This window comes from Saimiri boliviensis, chromosome 12, assembly GCF_048565385.1.
Source record: "Saimiri boliviensis isolate mSaiBol1 chromosome 12, mSaiBol1.pri, whole genome shotgun sequence".
Lineage (NCBI taxonomy): Eukaryota > Metazoa > Chordata > Mammalia > Primates > Cebidae > Saimiri > Saimiri boliviensis.
In genome coordinates, this window is record NC_133460.1 from 76,390,316 (window position 1) to 76,409,590 (window position 19,275).

At 35.3% G+C, this 19,275-nt stretch overlaps 1 protein-coding gene across 2 annotated transcripts in view; it reads left to right on the forward strand.

Annotated features, from left to right (window-relative positions):
* Nucleotides 1-19,275, forward strand: part of HECTD2 (HECT domain E3 ubiquitin protein ligase 2) — a 97,463-nt gene that overhangs the window by 53,623 nt on the left and 24,565 nt on the right. For both annotated transcript variants that reach the window (XM_074382569.1, XM_010333287.3), the window contains exons 6-8: nt 13,632-13,696; nt 16,744-16,789; nt 18,538-18,647. In XM_074382569.1, the coding sequence (XP_074238670.1) occupies nt 13,632-13,696; nt 16,744-16,789; nt 18,538-18,647 (221 nt within the window). The remainder of the gene's footprint in view (nt 1-13,631; nt 13,697-16,743; nt 16,790-18,537; nt 18,648-19,275) is intronic.

The window sequence follows — 19,275 nt, forward strand, 5'->3', positions numbered from 1 at the left end:
AACTTCTCATTTGACCAAATGGACCTAACAGATATCTATAGAACTCTCCACCCGAAAACAACAGAATACACATTATTCTGAGCTGCACATGACACGTGCTTTAAGATTGACTACACAATCAACCATAAAACAATTCTCAGCAAATTTTTATTTTTTTTATTGCATTTTAGGTTTCGGGGTATGTGTGAAGAACATGCAAGATTGTTGCATAGGTACACACATGGCAGTGTGATTTGCTGCCTTCCTCCCCTTCACCTATATCTGACATTTCTCCCCATGCTATCTCTCCTCACCTCCCCACTCCCTCCCCCTCCCCCATTTTCCCCCAACAGACCCAGTATGTAGTGCTCCCCTCCCTGTGTCCATGTGTTCTCATTGTTCAACATCTGCCTATGAGTGAGAACATGCGGTGTTTGATTTTCTGCTCTTGTGTCACTTTGCTGAGAATGATGGTTTCCAGGTTCATCCATGTCCCTACAAAGGACACAAACTCATTGTTTTTGATGGCTGCATAATATTCCATGATGTATATGTACCACATTTTCCCTGTCCAGTCTATCATCGATGGGCATTTGGGTTGGTTCCAGGTCTTTCCTATTGTAAACAGTGCTGCAATGAACATTCGTATGCATGTGTCTTTATAGTAGAACGATTTATAATCCTTTGGATATATACCCAGTAATGGGATTGCTGGGTCAAATGGAATTTCTATTTTTAGGTCCTTAAGGAATCACCACACTGTCTTCCACAATGGTTGAACTAATATACACTCCCACCAACAGTGTAGGAGTGTTCCTGTTTCTCCACATCCTCTCCAGCATCTGTTGTCTACAGATTTTTTAATGATCACCATTGTAACTGGCGTGAGATGGTATCTCAATGTAGTTTTGATTTGCATTTCTCTAATGACCGTGATGATGAGCATTTTTTCATATGTTTGTTGGCCTCATGTATGTCTTCTTTTGTAAAGTGTCTTTTCATATCCTTTGCCCACTTTTGAATGGGCTTGTTTGCTTTTTTCTTGTAGATCTGTTTTAGTTCTTTGTAAATTCTGGATATCAGCCCTTTGTAGACTGCAAAAATTTTTTCCCATTCTGTGGGTTGCCGATTCACTTTAATAACTGTTTCTTTTGCTGTGCAGAAGCTGTGGAGTTTGATTAGGTCCCATTTGTGTATTTTGGCTTTTGTTGCTAATGCTTTTGGTGTTTTGGTCATGAAGTCCTTGCCTACGCCTATGTCCTGAATGGTTTTGCCTAGATTTTCTTCTAGGGTTTTTATGGTGTTAGGTCCTATGTTTAAGTCTTTAATCCATCTGGAGTTAATTTTAGTGTAAGGTGTCAGGAAGGGGTCCAATTTCTGCTTTCTGCACATGGCTAGCCAGTTTTCCCAACACCATTTATTAAACAGGGAATCCTTTCCCCATTGCTTGTTTTTTTCAGGTTTGTCAAAGATCAGATGGTTGTAGATATGTTGTGTTGCCTCCAAGGCCTCTGTTCTGTTCCATTGGCCTATATCTCTGTTTTGGTACCAGTACCATGCTGTTTTGATTACTGTAGTCTTGTAGTATAGTTTGAAATCCGGTAGTGTGATGCCTCCTGCTTTGTTCTTTTTGCTTAGGATTGACTTGGCTATGCAGGCTCTCTTTTGGTTCCATATGAAATTTAAGGTGGTTTTTTGCAGTTCTGTGAAGGTCATTGGTAGCTTGATGGGAATAGCATTGAATCTGTAAATTACTTTGGGCAGTATGGCCATTTTCACAATATTGATTCTTCCTAACCATGAACACGGAATGTTTCTCCATCTGTTTGTGTCCTCTCTTATTTTATTGAGCAGTGGCTTGTAGTTCTCCTTGAAGAGGTCCTTTACGTTCCTTGTTAGTTGTATTCCTAGGTATTTTATTCCTAGCAATTGTGAATGGCAGTTCATTCTTGATTTGGTTCTCTTTAAGTCTGTTATTGGTGTATAGGAATGCTTGTGATTTTTGCACATTGATTTTGTATCCTGAGACTTTGCTGAAGTTGCTTATCAGTTTCAGGAGATTTGGGGCTGAGACGATGGGGTCTTCTAGATATACAATCATGTCGTCTGCAAATAGAGACAATTTTAATTCCTCCTTTCCTAATTGAATACCCTTTATTTCTTTTTCTTGTGTGATTGCTCTGGCTAGAACTTCCAGTACTATATTGAATAGGAGTGGTGAGAGAGGGCATCCTTGTCTAGTGCCAGATTTCAAAGGGAATGCTTCCAGTTTTTGCCCATTCAGTATGATATTGGCTGTTGGTTTGTCATAAATAGCTTTTATTATTTTGAGATACATTCTGTCAATACCTAGTTTTTTGAGGGTTTTTAGCATAAAGGGCTTGAATTTTGTCAAAGGCCTTCTCTGCATCAATTGAGATAATCATGTGGTTTTTGTCTTTGGTTCTGTTTGTGTGGTGAATTACGTTTATACACTTGCATATATGGAACCATCCTTGCATCCCTGGGATGAAGCCTACTTGATCATTGTGGATAAGCTTTTTAATTTGCTGTTGCAATTGGCTTGCCAGCATTTTACTGAAGATTTTTGCATCTATGTTCTTCATGGATATTGGCCTGAAGGTTTTCTTGTTGAGTCTCTGCCGGGTTTTGGTATCAGGATGATGTTTGTCTCATAAAATGATTTGGGAAGGATTCCCTCTTTTTGGATTATTTGAAATAGTTTCAGAAGGAATGGTACCAGCTCCTCTTTGTATGTCTGGTAGAATTCAGCTGTGAACCCATCAGGACCTGGGCTTTTTTTGGGTGGTAGGCTCTTAATTGCTGCCTAAACTTCAGACCTTGTTATTGGTCTATTCAGGGTTTCAACTTCTTCCTGGTTTAGGCTTGGGAGGTGGCAAGTGTCCAGGAATTTATCCATTTCTTCCAGGTTTACTAGTTTATGTGCATAGATTTGTCTGTAATCATCTCTGATGATGGTTTGAATTTCTGTGGAATCTGTGGTGATATCCCCTTTATCATTTTTTATTGCATCAATTTGGTTATTCTCTCTTTTCTTTTTTATTCATCTGGTTAGTGGTCTGTCTATTTTGTTGATTTTTTCGAAAAACCAGCTCCTGGATTTATTGATTTTTTGAAGGTTTTTTTGTGTCTCTATCTCCTTCAGTTCTGCTCTGATCTTAGTTATTTCTTATCTTCTGCTAGGTTTCGAGTTTTTTTGATCTTGCTCCTCTAGCTCTTTCAATTTTGATGTTAGGGTTTCAATTTTAGATCTCTCCTTGCTTCTCATGTGGGCACTTACTGCGATGTATTTTCCTCTAGAGACTGCTTTAAATGTGTCCCAGAGATTCTGGTATGTTGTGTCTTCGTTCTCGTTGGTTTCGAAGAACATCTTTATTTCTGCCTTCGTTTCATTGTTTATCCAGTCAACATTCAAGAGCCAGTTGTTCAGTGTCCATGAAGCTGTGCGGTTCTGAGTTAGTTTCTGCATTCTGAGTTCTAACTCAATTGCCCTGTGGTCTGAGAGACTGTTTGTTATGATTTCCGTTCTTTTGCATTTCTCAGCAAACTTAAATGAATTCATACCAACCACCATAGCACAATAAAAATAGAAATCCATTCTGAGAAAAACACTCAAAAGCATACAATTATAAGGAAATAAAACAATCTGCTCCTGGATGACTTTTAGGTAAGCAGTGAAATTAAGGCAGAAATCAAGAAATTTGTTGAACTAATGAGAACAAAGATATATCAGAATGTCTGGGACCCAGCTAAAGCAGCATAAAAGGAAAGTTTATGGTGCTAAGTGCTTACATCAAAATTTTAGAAAGATCTCAAGTTAATATAATATCACGCCTAGAAGATCTATAGACAGAAACGCAAACTAACCCCAAAGGTAGCAGAAGACAAGACATAACCAAAATCAGAGCTGAACTGAAGGAAACTGAGACATAAAAAGACAATATAAACGATCAACAAATCCAGCATTTGGTTTTTTGAAAGACTAAGATTAACAGACCACTAGCTAGGGTAATAAAGAAAAACAAAATTCCAAAAACCCCATGATTATCTCAATTGATGCAGAGAAGGTTTAAAAAAAAAAAAGAAAGAAAAACAAAATCCAAATAAACACAATCAGAAATTACAAAGGGGACACTACCTCTTACCTCACACAAATACAAAAATCCTCAGAGACCACTATGAACACCCCTATGCACACAAACTAGAAAACCTAGAAGAAATGGAAAAATTCCTGGAAACATACAACCTCCCAAGATGAAACCGTGAAGAAATGGAAACCCTGAACGGACCAATAATGAGCTCTGAAATGGAATCAGTAAGAAAGAGCTTACCAACCCCCAAAAAAGCCCAGAACCAGGTCAGTTCAGAGCCAAATTCTACCAGATGTACAAATGAGCTGTCACCATTTCTACTGAAACTATTCCAAAAACTTGAGGAGGAGGGACTCTTCCCTAACTCATTCTGTGAGGCCAGCATCATCTTGATAATCACCTTTTGGGTGTGGCAGAGACACACACACATACAAAAAGAAAACTTTAGGCCAGTATCCTTGATGAACATTGATGCAAAAATCCTCAACAAAATAGTAGCAAACTGAATCTAACGACATATCAACAAGCTATCCACCATGATCAATTAAGCATTATCCCTAGGACACAAGGTTGGTTCAGCCTACACATATGAGTAAATGTGATTCATCACATAAACAGAACTAAACATGAAAACCACATGAAGATCTCAACAGATGCAGAAAAGGCTTTTGATAAAATTCAGCTTCCCTACGTGTTAAAAACCCTCAACAACTAGGCATTGAAGGAACATACCTCAAAATAATAGGAATCATCTGTGACAAACCCACAGCCAACATCATACTGAATGAGCAAATGCTGTAAGTGTTCCTCTTGAGAACCAGCACAAGACAAGGATGCCCACTCACCACTCCTATTCAACATATTACTAGAAGCCCTAGCCAGAGCAGGTAGGCAAGAGAAAGAAAAAGAAGGCATCCAAATAGGAAGAGAAGAGGTCAAATGTTTGCAGACAGTATTCTATACCTAGAAAACCCCATATCCTCTGCCTAAAAGCTCCTAGACCTGAAGAACAATTTCAGCAAAGTTGACTAAATCGATATACAAAAATCAGTAGCATTTCTATATACCAGTGACTAAGCTAAGAGCCAAATCAAGAACACAATTCCACTCACAATAGCCACAAAAAAGAATAAAATACCTACAAGTATTGCTAACCAGTGAGGTAAGGAGCACTAACAATGAGAATTACAAAACCCTGCTCAAAGAAATTAGAGATGAACAAACAAATGGAGAAGCATTCCATGCTCAAGGATAGGAAGAATCAATATTATTAAAGTGGCCTTACTACCCAAGGCAATTTAGAGATTCAATGCTATTCCAATCAAACTACCAATGGCATTCTTCACAGAATTAGAAAAAAAAAAACTTTTAAAATTAATATAAAACGAAAAAAAAAGGTCTGATTAGCCAAGGCAATCCTAAAAAAGAGAGAGAACAAAGCTGGAGGCATTATATTATCTGACTTCAAACTATGCTACAAGCCACAGCAACCAAAACAGCATGGTACTGGTTCAGAAAGAGACACATAGACCAATGGAACAGAATAGAGAACCTAGAACCAATGACACACACCTACAACCAACTGATCTTTGACAAAGTCGACGAAAACAAGCAATAGGGACAATATTCCCTATTCAATAAATAGTGCTGGGATAACTTGCTAGCTATATGTAAAATGGGTCCATATTGAAAGTGGACCCATTTATTTCACCATATACAAAACCAACTCAAGACAAAGACTTTAATATAAAAACTGAAAGTCTAAAAAGCCTAGAAGATAACCTAGGAAATGTCATTCTGGATGTAGGCCTAGCAAAGATTACATGACAAAAATGCCAAAAGCAATTGTGACTAAAACAAAAATTGGTGATTGAGACCTAATTAAACTATAGAGCTTCTGCATGGCAAAAGAAACTATCAACACAGTAAATAGGCAACCTGCAAAATAAGAGAAAATATTTGCGAACTCTGCATCCAACAGAGGTCTAATATCCAGAATCTATAAAGAACTGAAATAAATTAATAAGCAAAAGCAAATGACTTCATTAAAAAGTGGGCAAAGGACATGAACAGACATTTTTCAAAAGAAGACATACATGTGTCCAATAAGTATGTGAAGAAATGCTCAGCATTGCTGATCATTAGAGATAGGCAAATCAAAACCTCAATGAGATAACATCTCACACCAGTCAGAATGGCTGTTACTAAAAAGTCAAAAAATGGGAGGTTGCAGAGAAAAGGGAATGCTTATACAATGCTGATAATGTAAATTAGTTCAGCCATTGTGTAAAGCTTAATTACCATTTGAATCAGCCATCCCATTATTGGGTATATACCCAAGGGAATATAAATTGTTCTACCGTAAAGACACATGTCACGTGTATGTTCATTGCAGCACTATTCACAACAGTGAAGACATGGAATCAATCTAAATACCCATCAGTGGTAGACTGGATAAAGAAAATGTGGTACATGTATACCATGGGATGCCATGTGATCATAGAATCAGATCATGTCCTTTGCAACAACATGGAGGGAGTTGGAGATCATTATCCTAAGTAAATCAACACAGAAACAGAAAACCAAATACTGTATGCTCTCATATGTAAGTGGGAGCTAAACGACAAGAACATATGAAACCTAAAAGGGAAACAAGAGACAGTGGGGCCTATATTAGGATGGAAGATGGGAGGCAGAAGACCATCAGAAAAACTACCTATCAGGTACTATGCTTATTTACCTGGATGATGAAATCTATACACCAAACCTTACACCATGCAATTTACCTATATAACAAACCTACACATGCACCCCTGAACCTAAAAAATAAAAGTTCAAAAAGAAAAGTAAAAAAACAGTGGATGCTGGTGAGGTTGTAGAAAAAAGGGAACAATTATACACTGCTATTGGGAACGTGAATTAGTTCAGCAATTGTGGAAGGCAGTGTGGCGGTTCCTCAAAGAACTTAAAACAGAACTTCCATTTGACCCAGCAGTTCCATCATTGAGTATATACCCAAAGGAATGTAAATTATTCTACCATAAAGACACTCATACATGCATGTTTGTTGCAGCACTATTCACAATAACAAAGATATGAAAGACATAGAATCAACCTAAATGCTCATTGACTTTAGACTGAATAAAGAAAATGTGGTATATATACACCATGGAATGCCATTAAGTCACAAAAAGAATGAGATCATTTTCTTGGCAGCATTACGGATGGAGCTGGAGGCTATTATCCTAAGCGAACTAATGCAGGAACAGAAAACCAAGTACTGCATGTTCTCACAAGAGAGAGCTAAACAGAGTACACATGGACAGAAAGAGGGGAACAGCAGATACTGGCGATTACTTGAGGGTGGACAGTGGAAGGAGGGTAAAGATCAAAAAACTACCCATCAAGTATACTGTTTATTACCTGGTTGATGAAATAATCTGTATACCAAACCCCCATGACAGACAGTTTGCCTATATAACCTGCACATGTACACCTGAACCTAAAATAATTTTTTAATTGCAAATTATTAAAAAGTGACAATAATGAATTATAACTGACTAGGTACAATAAGTATCTGATCCATACTGATATTAAATATCCATATTGATAATCAATAAGTACATTATTGCTAGGGAGGTAAATATATAAATAAATGTAAGAGCAAAGAAAGGCTTTTTTAACAGTAAAACGTGTTCCTATCAAAATACCACTGATCTTGGAAAGCTTTGGTTATTCTGGGTCTTCTGTGGTTCTGCATAAATGTTAGAATTGTTTTTTCTAAATAGAAATAATTTTCTAAATAAAAAAAACAATTCTAACATTTATACAGAACCACAGAAGACCCAGAATAACCAAAGCTTTCCTAGGTAAAAAGAATAAAAATGTAGATCTGCTTTAGTTATTTGTAAATTCTGGATATCAGCCCCTTGTCAGATGGGTAGACTGCAAAAATTTTTTCCCATTCTGTTGGTTGCCGATTCACTCTACTGACTGTTTCTTTTGCCGTGCAGAAGCTGTGGAGTTTGATTAGGTCCCATTTGTCTATTTTGGCTTTTGTTGCCATTGCTTTTGACGTTTTGGTCATGAAGTCCTTGCCTACACCTATGTCCTGAATGGTTTTGCCTAGATTTTCTTCTAAGGTTTTTATGGTATTAGGTCTGATGTTTAAGTCTTTAATCCATCTGGAGTTAATTTTGGTGTAAGGTGTCAGGAAGGGGTCCTGTTTCTGCTTTCTGCACATGGCTAGCCAGTTTTCCCAACACCATTTATTAAACAAGGAGTCCTTTCCCCATTGCTTGTTTTTGTCAGGTTTGTCAAAGATCAGATGGTTGTGGGTATGTTGTATTTCCTCTGAGGCCTCTGTTCTAAAGCAGATCTACAAGAAAAAAACAAACAAGCCCATTCAAAAATGGGCGAAGGATATGAACAAATACTTTACAAAAGAAGACATACAGGAGGCCAACAAACATATGAAAAAATGCTCATCATCACTGGTCATCAGAGAAATGCAAATCAAAACCACATTGAGATACCATCTCACACCAGTTAGAATGGCGATCATTAAAAAATCGGGAAACAACAGATGCTGGAGAGGATGTGGAGAAATAGGAACACTTTTACACTGTTGGTGGGAATGTAAATTAATTCAACCATTGTGGAGGACAGTGTGGCGATTCCTCAAGGACCTAAAAATAGAAATCCCATTTGACCCAGCAATCCCATTACTGGGTATATATCCAAAGGATTATAAATCATTCTACTACAAGGACACGTGCACACGAATGTTCATTGCAGCACTGTTTACAATAGCAAAGACCTGGAACCAACCCAAATGCCCAACGATGATAGACTGGATAGGGAAAATGTGGTACATATACACCATGGAATATTATGCAGCCATCAAAAACGATGAGTTCACGTCCTTTGTAGGGACATGGATGAACCTGGAAACCATCATTCTCAGCAAACTGACACAAGAGCAGAAAGTCAAACACCATATATTCTCGCTCATAGGTGGGTGTTGAACAATGAGAACACATGGACACAGGGAGGGGAGCACTACACACTGGGGTCCATTGGGGGGAAATGGGGGAGGGGCGGGGGGTGGGGAGGTGGGAAGAGATAGCATGGGGAGAAATGACAGATACAGGTGAGGGGACGGAAGGCAGCAAAGCACACTGCCATGTGTGTACCTATGCAACAATCTTGCATGTTCATCACATGTACCCCAAAACCTAAAATGCAATAAAAAAAAAATAAATAAATAAAAAATAAATAAAAATAAAAAAGAATAAAAATGGTGGGATCACATGACCAGACTTGAAATTATACTGCAGACTTAATAGTAGCCAAAACAGCATGGTGTAAGAATAGTCATATAGACCAGTGGATCAGAAGAGAGAACCCACAAATAAATCCAGATGTCAACAGTGAACTCATTTTTGACAAATGTTTCAAGTACATACTTTGGGGAAAGAACAGTCTCTTCAATGAATGCTGCTGAGAAAACAATATCCCTATGCAGAAAAATGAAAGTAGACCCATATCCTTCCATATACAAAAATCCAATCAAAATGCATTAAATGCTTAAAGACCTCAAACTATGAAACTACTAAAAGGAAACTGCAGGACATTGGAGTGGGCTAAGACTTCTTGAGTTCTACCATACAGGAAACAAGCAACCAAAGCAAAAATGGACAGATGGGATCACATCAAGTTACAAAGCTTCTGCACAGAAAAAGAAACAATCAACAAAATGAAGAAACAACTCACAGAATGAGAGAAAACGTTTTGCAGACCACCCACCTGAAAAAAGATTAATAAAAATATAACAAGAAAATATAACTAGAAAAAATAACTTAAAAATCTAATAATCCTATCAAAAATAGGCAAAATATTTGAATAGACAATTCTCAAAAGAGATATATAAATGGCAAACAGGCATATGAAAAGGTGCCCAACATTATGGATCATCAGAGATACGCAAGTCAAAATTACAATGAGATAGGATGTCACCCCAGTCAAAATGACTTTTCTCCAAAAGACAGGCATTAACAAATGCTGGCAAGAATGTGGAGGAAAGGGAACCCTCATACACTGTTAGTGGGAATGTAAATTAATACAGCCTCTATGGAGAACAGTTTGGAGGTTCCTCAAAAAACTGAAAATGGAACTATCATATGATCCACTCCTAAGTATATATTCAAAAGAAAGGAAAACAATATATCAAAGAAATATCTGCACTCCCATTTTCATTACAGCACTATTCATAATAACCAAGATTTGGAAGCAACCCAAGTGTCCATTTAGACAAATGGGTAGAGAAAATATAGGTCATATACACCATAGAAAACTATTCAGCCTTAAAAAAAAATGAGATCTTGTCATTTGCAACAACATGGATAGAACTGGAGGTTATTTTATTAAGTGAAATAAGCCAGGTGCAGAAAAACCAGAATCACATTTTCTTACTTATCAATGAGTGCTAAAGAGTAAAACAATTGAATTCTTGGAGCTTGAGAGTAGAACGATGCTTACCAGAGGCTGGGAAGGATAATTGAGGGGAAGGCAGAGGAAAGGTTGGATAGTTAATGGGCACAAAAAATAGAATAAATAAGACCTAGTATTTGCTGGCACAACAGGGTGGCTATAGTAAAAAATAATTTAGTTGTACATTTTTAAATAACTACAAGAGTGTAACTGGATTGTTTGAAACACAACAAACGCTTGAGGTGATGGATATTTTATTTACCCTGATGTGATTATTACACATTGCATGCCTCTATCAAAATATCTCATATAACCTATATATATACCCACATAAATAATATACCCACAAAAATTAAAAATTTTTAAAACTCAGTAAAATTTGAATAAATGTAGAAGAAATTTAAAGTTAGAAAATTAAGATTTGCAACCATGATAGTAATAATTGATTCACTCATTATCTTAAATAAATCACTAAACCGACACTATGTGCTTGTTCATGTGATACACTGAGGACACATTATGAGTTTTCCTTTCCAAAATGCATAACCTGAATCAAATCTAAGAAATTAGCAGAAACCCCCAATTAAGAAATAATCTGCCAGACAGATGGTCTGAACTCTTCCAAAGGTGTAGAAGAAAAAGCTAGCCAAATGTAGTAGTTCATACCTGTATGAACTAACAGAAGTTTCAGCTAATACAAAGGCCCTGAGAAGGGAGCACAATTGGAAGATCCAGAAATAAGACTTGTGTGACTAAAGCATGGTGAATTAGGGAGAAAGGAGACACTAAGTTGGTAAGAGATCAGACTGCATATGTCCATGTGAGTTTGATTGTATTGTAATGGAAATTGATTAATTTTGAGCTGGGATCACTTATAGTTAAGAAAGATCTCTCTAGATGCTTAGCAGAAAGTGGTCTGTAGTGTGTCAAGAGAAAGGAGTTAGGAAGGCATTGCAGTAGTTAAAGCAAAATTTGATATTTGGATTAGCAATTTTGGCAGTGAAAATAATGAGTAATGTTTGGACTCATAAATTATGGAGTAGAGCTAGTAAAAGTTCCAGTACACTGAATGTGGCACTCAAAGGCAAGAAAGGAAACTGAGTGGGTGCTGTTGCCATTTAATTAGATGGATAAGGCATTAGCAAAGGAGAGATCAAAGTGTTTAAAGAAGAAAGGAGTAGTCCACTTTGTCAGATGTTGCTGAGACATTTTGTAAGGTTTGGACAGAAAATTGACCATTGTCTTTCATAAGCTATAGATAATTGAAGACTTTAGTAAGACTTTAATAAGCCTATTTGGAATGAGTTGAAAGACAGTAAGAAGAGATAGTGAGTACAGATAATTCTTGAGAACTTTGACTATGAAGAGAAGCAGAGAAATGAGGTGGTAGCTAGAAGAGTACATGAATGGTCCAAATGAGATGTTCTAAATAAAAGCAATATATCAGTCAGAGTCCTGGTAGTAAACAGACCACACACTCAAATTGGTAACTTAGATTATTTACAAAGTTGTTAGCAGAGTAAGTGAGACCATAAGGAGAGCACAGTACCCCAGGGGAGAATCTAGAGATGAGCTGTGGGTGGGAGGGCTGCTTTACAGGAGATGGGATTTTCACTCTAGGGACACAGCCAACCCATGACAACCATCCCATGGTGACCCTGCAGGTGGGGAGCTGAGGGAACAAATACCCCAACTTCACTCTCTTTTCTTTTCTGCTAGTGCTTTCTATTAGCTGAACCCAATCAGAAGGCAAAGGAGTCTAGTTGATGTAGTCCTTCAGAGTCAGCCTCCAAGGGCATAGAGCAAAGTGGAGAAGAATGGCAAATCTTTGCCAGTGATGTTAGTCTGCGTTGTTATTACTAATAGGAATATTTTAGTAGAGAGGGAGAAATGGATGATACAGGAGAGACAAGAAAAAACTTTAATAACCATGTCCTTAACAAGGTTATGGGAGGGGATGGGATGTAGGACTCAAATGAAGGGGTTGGCCTTGGTCAAGTGCAGTTGTAGGCAAATTGGTAGAAATTACACTGAGACAGTGCATCTGTTATCTGGGTGCATCTGCTTTCTCACTAAAGTATGTAGCAAGGTCATAACTGGGAACAATGCTGGGAAGAAGGTGTTAAGAGATTTGTGGTATAAGAAGGTTTGAAATACAGTTGTCTTGAAGTGTAGAGAAGTAAATGAACTAGAGAAATACGGGACTATCAGTGGTATTGAGTGTCCTCTTGAGGTTTGTGGTCATAACCTTAAAGTATGTCCAGTCAGCACATTTGTTTGATTTTTCTCCTGAGAAATTTTGCCCTTGCTCAAGGGCAAACAGTAAATAAGTGGTTGAGCAGGGGTACTCTCTGGGTGTGCAGGGTTACTGTAAGCAGAGAAAGAGAAAGGAATGATATATTAAATATATATAAGTATATGTGTATATGACATAGAGCTAGGCTGAATGAGTGCTGACAGGTCTTGGAAGTAATGGTTGTTTTAAATAAAGGCATATATATGCTTATTGGCATTTGCCACTTTCATATAACAACATGACACAAATTTTACTGATTATTTGAAGTTTCTTGTTAATGGAGCTTCTATACTATTATAAACTAAAGTATTATCTAGATGTATTTTATTTTCATTTATTCTTGGGATGTTTGATAGTAAATAAGATTTTTAGTATCGAGATTATTAAACTATAGTGTAATGTTATATTAGTAAACATGTTACTCCTGGATTCATGTTCATTATTCTATCCTGTCAAGTCAGGAAAAGTGAAATTTATTTTCCAGTTATGTAAAAATTCTGTTGGTCATCAACCATCACCATATATGTTTGTGTATGTTGTACACTACACATACCAGGGATATTCATATTGTAATCTTATGTCATTGATGCTCTCTAGAGTTTATAAATGTAAAATCAATACTATTATAAGTGTCAGTCCCAAGTCTTCAAGTCTGATTTTAACTATTGAAGCAGATCTGTAAATATAATTAACATATCAACATCACCTAAGTAGATAATCCTAATTACCTTATTGTTTTCTTTTGCCTACAGCCTCAAGACATTCAGAAGACAGTATTAAAGGGAATCATTAACAGCCTGTTACGGGAATGGAAAGGGTAAACTAATATTTTCAATATTTAGCTAATCAGTATAGATGTCTAACTTATATATCTTTAACATATGTATATTTGTTTTACTCTCAGAAAAGATTTTAGTTGAGTTATAATAACATAGATGAGAAAGGAATTATAAGCCATTTACAACAAAGCTGTATAACTTGAGATCTGTGACTTCTCAGTAGGACCTGGAAATGAGCATAAAGAGATCTGTGAATTCTTTTAAATTTTATGGGCCGGGCGCGGTGGCTCAAGCCTGTAATCCCAGCACTTTGGGAGGCCGAGGCGGGTGGATCACGAGGTCAGAAGATCGAGACCATCCTGATCAACATGGTGGAACCCCGTCTCTACCAAAAATACAAAAAATTAGCTGGGCATGGTGGCGCGTGCCTGTAATCCCAGCTACTCAGGAGGCTGAGGCAGGAGAATTGCCTGAACCCAGGAGGCGGAGGTTGCAGTGAGCCGAGATCGCGCCATTGCACTCCAGCCTGGGTAACAAGAGGGAAACTCTGTCTCAAAAAAAAAAAAAAAAAAAAAATTTTATGTTAAGTTTTTTCTATGCAGATATATATGCATAACAAAAATGGAATGGGTACTTACATCAGTAACCTAACTGAAATAATGAGCATTAAATTTAGCCTTGGGCTTCCTGGTAGCCAGAGCAAAATTTTTCTTATTTCTAATAGAAGGACACATAAGGCCAGCTATTAAAGTATTTTTTCTCTCAGTACTAAATATTAGATACTTATATAAGGAATCATGGGCAATTTAATTGATAACGTTTTGAACCATGAATATGCATAAAATAAAAATGTACTTTTAAAAGTACATGTATATTAAAAGTATATTATTTCAATAATAACTTCTATTAAAGCCAAAGTAATGCCATTAATTATAATTCAAATGTTCATATTAAGTCTAGTTTAAAAGTAATACCTCCTCATTAGTGGTGAGAAAAAAAAGAAAAAATAATGAAAAATAAATAATACCTAAGTAGAATTCTTAAACGTAATGTTACATGTACCATATATATTTTAATAATATTTTAATTGTTCTGATTTTGAAAGGAATTCATGCTTATTTTAGAAAATAGGGAGAAGTCAGAGAAGTATAAAGAAGAAAGTGCCAGCCTGGCCAACACGATGAAACCTTATTTCTAGTAAAAATGAAATATTAGTTGGACATGGTTACACATTCCTGTAATTTCTGCTTACTCAGGAGACTGAGGCAGGAGAATTGTTTGAGTCCTGGAGGCAAAGGTTGCAGTGAGCCAAGATCATGCCACTGCACTCCAGCCTGGGCAATAGAGTGAGACTCTGTCTCAAAAAAAAAAAAAGAAAGAAAGAAAGAAAAAGAAGAAGAAAGTAAAAAATATTAATATTTTGCAGTGTTTTTCTAGTCATCTTTTTAAAACAATTAAAATCATACTGTATAGTTTCTTGTGACTTTTAACTTAATGGTATTTTCCTTAGTTTATTACTCTAGTAATTTGTTTGCATTTTCCTTCTCAAACCAGTTTTAATGTCTGACTAATAACCTAGAATAGGAATGTATTGTAATTTACCTAACCATTCTCTAAGAATGGTTGTCTATATGAATACTTCCACAGTGAACATTTTGTACAAAAATCTTTTCTGAGCATTTATGTAAATTGTTTTAGAAATTGAATTACTGTATCAGTGTAAACATTTTAAGACACTTAATACATTTTATCAGATTTCTTCACAAAGCAGTTTTGATAATGTACACTTCTAACAGCAGAGGGCCTACCTAATTTGATAAATGAAAAGGGAATCTCATTTTTATGTACTTTTCCTTAATACCAATAAGCTTAACATTTTATCATTTGTTTGCTATTTTTATTTATTCTTTTATAAGTTTTCCATGTACTTTTGCCTTTTTTTAATTGCAGATTTGCCTGTTTTTCTGTTAGGAACTCTTGCTTATTATAAGAAGCAAGCATTATAATGACCTTCTTGTATTATATTTTCCTATATCTCATGTTTCAGAAAATCAGTTACTAGCCTCAAAGAGAAGAAAGCCCTGTTACTTCTCAGTTAAGTGTCTGAGGACTGAAGAGTTAAGACCAAACTGAGGTTAATTGCTTCATGAGTATTATAGTAAAAATATCATTTAAAAAATTCTAATAAATCAAACCTACTCATACAATTTATCATACATGCCTGATAATTTATGTGGGCATAAATGACCTTGGCAAGATTATAAAGTTCTAGGTAGGATAGGAAATTACTTAGAGGCAAAGATGATATGTACAAATAGATTTGAGTGGGCAAGAAAGAAACACTCAACAGCATAGATAATAACAAAAGCTTTAATATCTGGATTTTGTTTTTCAGTCCAGGACCCAGTTAGGAATCATGAATTGCATCTGGTTGTCATAGAGGTGAACCATTTTTAATTCAAGAAGTTACTTCCAGATATCTGTGAGAATTTACCAATTATATCTTGAGCAGGCAAGAAACACTTATTAGCCTTGGGAATAACAAAAGTTCTTGGTCAAATCTGATAATATGAGAATTCATATTAAGATGGAAAAATTACTTTTCATTATTCTTTCAGTTGGAAGCATACTAGATACATTTAAAGTATGATTTGATTTACAGACATTTCTATATCACTTTAGGAATGGACCTATAAACACAAGCATATTTTCTTTCTTTAATATATAAATGTTCTTAAGTAAAGATTATCCTTTATTAAAACAAAAACCTAAGTATTCTAAAATTGATGATTTTTTTATTACACTCCTAACTACTTCCAGATTTAATCATATTTACCTCACAAAATGTTATAGCCTATTTAGCTGTCTTTAGCTATCTTCAGAACCAGCCTAGGAGAGGCACGGAAGCACTTGTGTTCCCAGCATATTATGGACATGTCACTTTTCAATAATAATACATTTTAATTTAAGCCTAGTTTTTAGCTTTTCTCAACTAAGTCATCATAGAAACATTTATTGGTCTTTTTAAATTAGATGCTATGAGATTAAACATTCATCCATAATAAATTATTCGTTTCTTTTTCAGTCCACGAACAAGAGATGATCTTAGAGCATATTTTATACTTTTACAGGTAAGAGAACCAGAACTTCGTTGAAGTTGTCTAAGTCAGATCTCAATCTCTGCATGTGTATCTGAAATGATGTTAAATGTTAAGTATCATTTTAGGCAACATTATTGATTCTTTTTAGAATTACAGTTACCTGTAACCAGAAGATTAAAGCCATAACAAATAAATAATCAGAAGCTAAATTATATGTGAGATTAAAATTTTGATTTAGTTCCCACCAGAGTATTCAGAAACAAACAGAATGGAAGCACTTCCTCCTCCTCCATTCAAACCTCTTTCTTGTAACTAGTTTTAATGGGCTTCAGGACTTTCTTTTATTTTCCTTTCTAGTATGTTTTTCATTTCACTATGATTTTTCAGTAACTTCAGTTAGAATTCTCATGGAAAGATAAGAGTTCTTTTTTTAATTTGCTGTAAAGCAAAGGTGATGAACTTTTTCCTCTTGATAGATACAGATTAATAGATTAAAAAAGTAAGATCGAGACAAATGAAAAGCAATTTTTACTTTTTATTATTTTTTGAGGAAGAAATACATTATTACCATAGCTAACATACTAGTAATACATTTACATTATTCTTTACAATTTATAAAAGTTGTCCATGTATATTATTATCTCATTTAAAAGTAAGGAAAACTATATTAAGCATAGTGTTTAGTACAATATTATGGTATTATAATATTAATATGTCTAATGAAAGAAAATATGCAGGGTAGGGATAGAGAAAGTAGAGAAAGAAGAAAAAGGAAAAAGTGGAAAAGCGGGGGCGGGGAAATGACCAACAGGTAGTTAAGAAGAGAAATGTAAGGAGGGAAAATAGGTAAGAGAAGAGCCAAAACTCAAAACTACAAAAAAAAGAAACAAAGATATGTAGGATAGTAAAAGCTAGAAAGATGACTCAGAGCTCAGATTTTAGGTGAGTATATTAATCAGCCATAAGTTCTGCTTATATTTTGTTCTTCTCAAGAACCATAACCAGATGAAGTTATCGATTAAAGTCGGTCCCAAATTTTGAGTTGTTCTCTCAGTTTTGAAAAACACATGGTCCTCTCTTACTTTTCACAATTTTAGGAGGTGTTTTTCAATAGTATTTATTTTTTCCATGATGTGCTGAAATGTACATTGTGCTAGAATTTTAGATTTTGGAAACATAACTAGAAGTTTTTCTTAATTTACAAGTATTCCTTCAGTGTCCCTTTATCATTTAAGAGTTGTCAGAAGCTGTATGTGGTTCCCCCCTTGTTCTTTGTGAGATATGAGGCTAACTCATTTACAATGGCAAAAGTTTCACAACCAGCTCTTACTTCATTTTTCTAGCTTTTAATCAAGGAAAACCCAGATTTTATGCTTTTAATTGGATGATAGTGATTGGTATCATTTATGAAGGCACTTTTTATGAAGGTGCTTTATATACATTTTCAATACTCAAAATAACCCTTAAGATAGATAATGTCATTCCCGTTTTTCAGATAAAGAAATTGAGAATGAAAGTGTACGGAATATGCCTAAGGACACATAGCTACTAAGTGGTAGAATTAGCCCTCAGACTCAGATCTGTATTATCTCCATGCCCACACTCTTTTCACTGTATAGCCACAGTGTAAATGAAAGTCTCTGTTAAATAACAAATAGATTATTGTTATTTTATAATCTCAAAGTTTGTTTCCTGAATTTACCACTTATTAAGCTTAGTGTCTTTCCTTTTACATGTTAACAGAATTTTAACACAATTATCTTTAATATCTTTTTCAGAATCCTCAGTTTAATAACACATCTACGTATGTCATCTATGCTCACTTGCTACGACAGATAGCTACCTTAGTGGAAGCTGACCATCATTTCCTAGTTCACTGGTTTAAAAAGTAAATCATTCTATGATATTAAGAACTTTTTTAGTCTCACAGTTTTAAATTTGGTATTAGTAATTTTACAATAAAATATATTTAAATATTTCAGGTTGTTAGAAATGGTGCTTATATTCACAGTGCTTCAGAAGCCAATTATAAAAATCTACTTTAGTACTATATAAAGGGTAATGAAAAATCTGCACAAGCTGTTGAGAATTTCTGTCTGCTGCCTTCACTTTTTTTATAGCACATTCCTATTATTGTTATATCTCTCAAAGATGGCAATTGGATTTGCTCAGACACTACTATTTTAATGTATGTCTTTTTATTTTCTATCTATAAATTCATACATTTTACCATTATTTAAATGGTGCTTTCTCCTTACCTAAAAAATGTCATTGTAAAATATAGGTTAGCCATCAATATCAATTTGTAAAAGCATAATACTTTTTTCACAGAACTATACCCACATGAACAATGACTTCTCTATGACTGATAAAAGCTAGAAAGGCAAAATATTTCCAAAAGATATTTTAAATATAGTAAATTATTATTCATAGTAGTTATATTCTATAAAGTCACCACAAACATAGAATTAATAAATACAGAACCATTTCTTCAAGAGAAAATGCAGGGTTAGGTT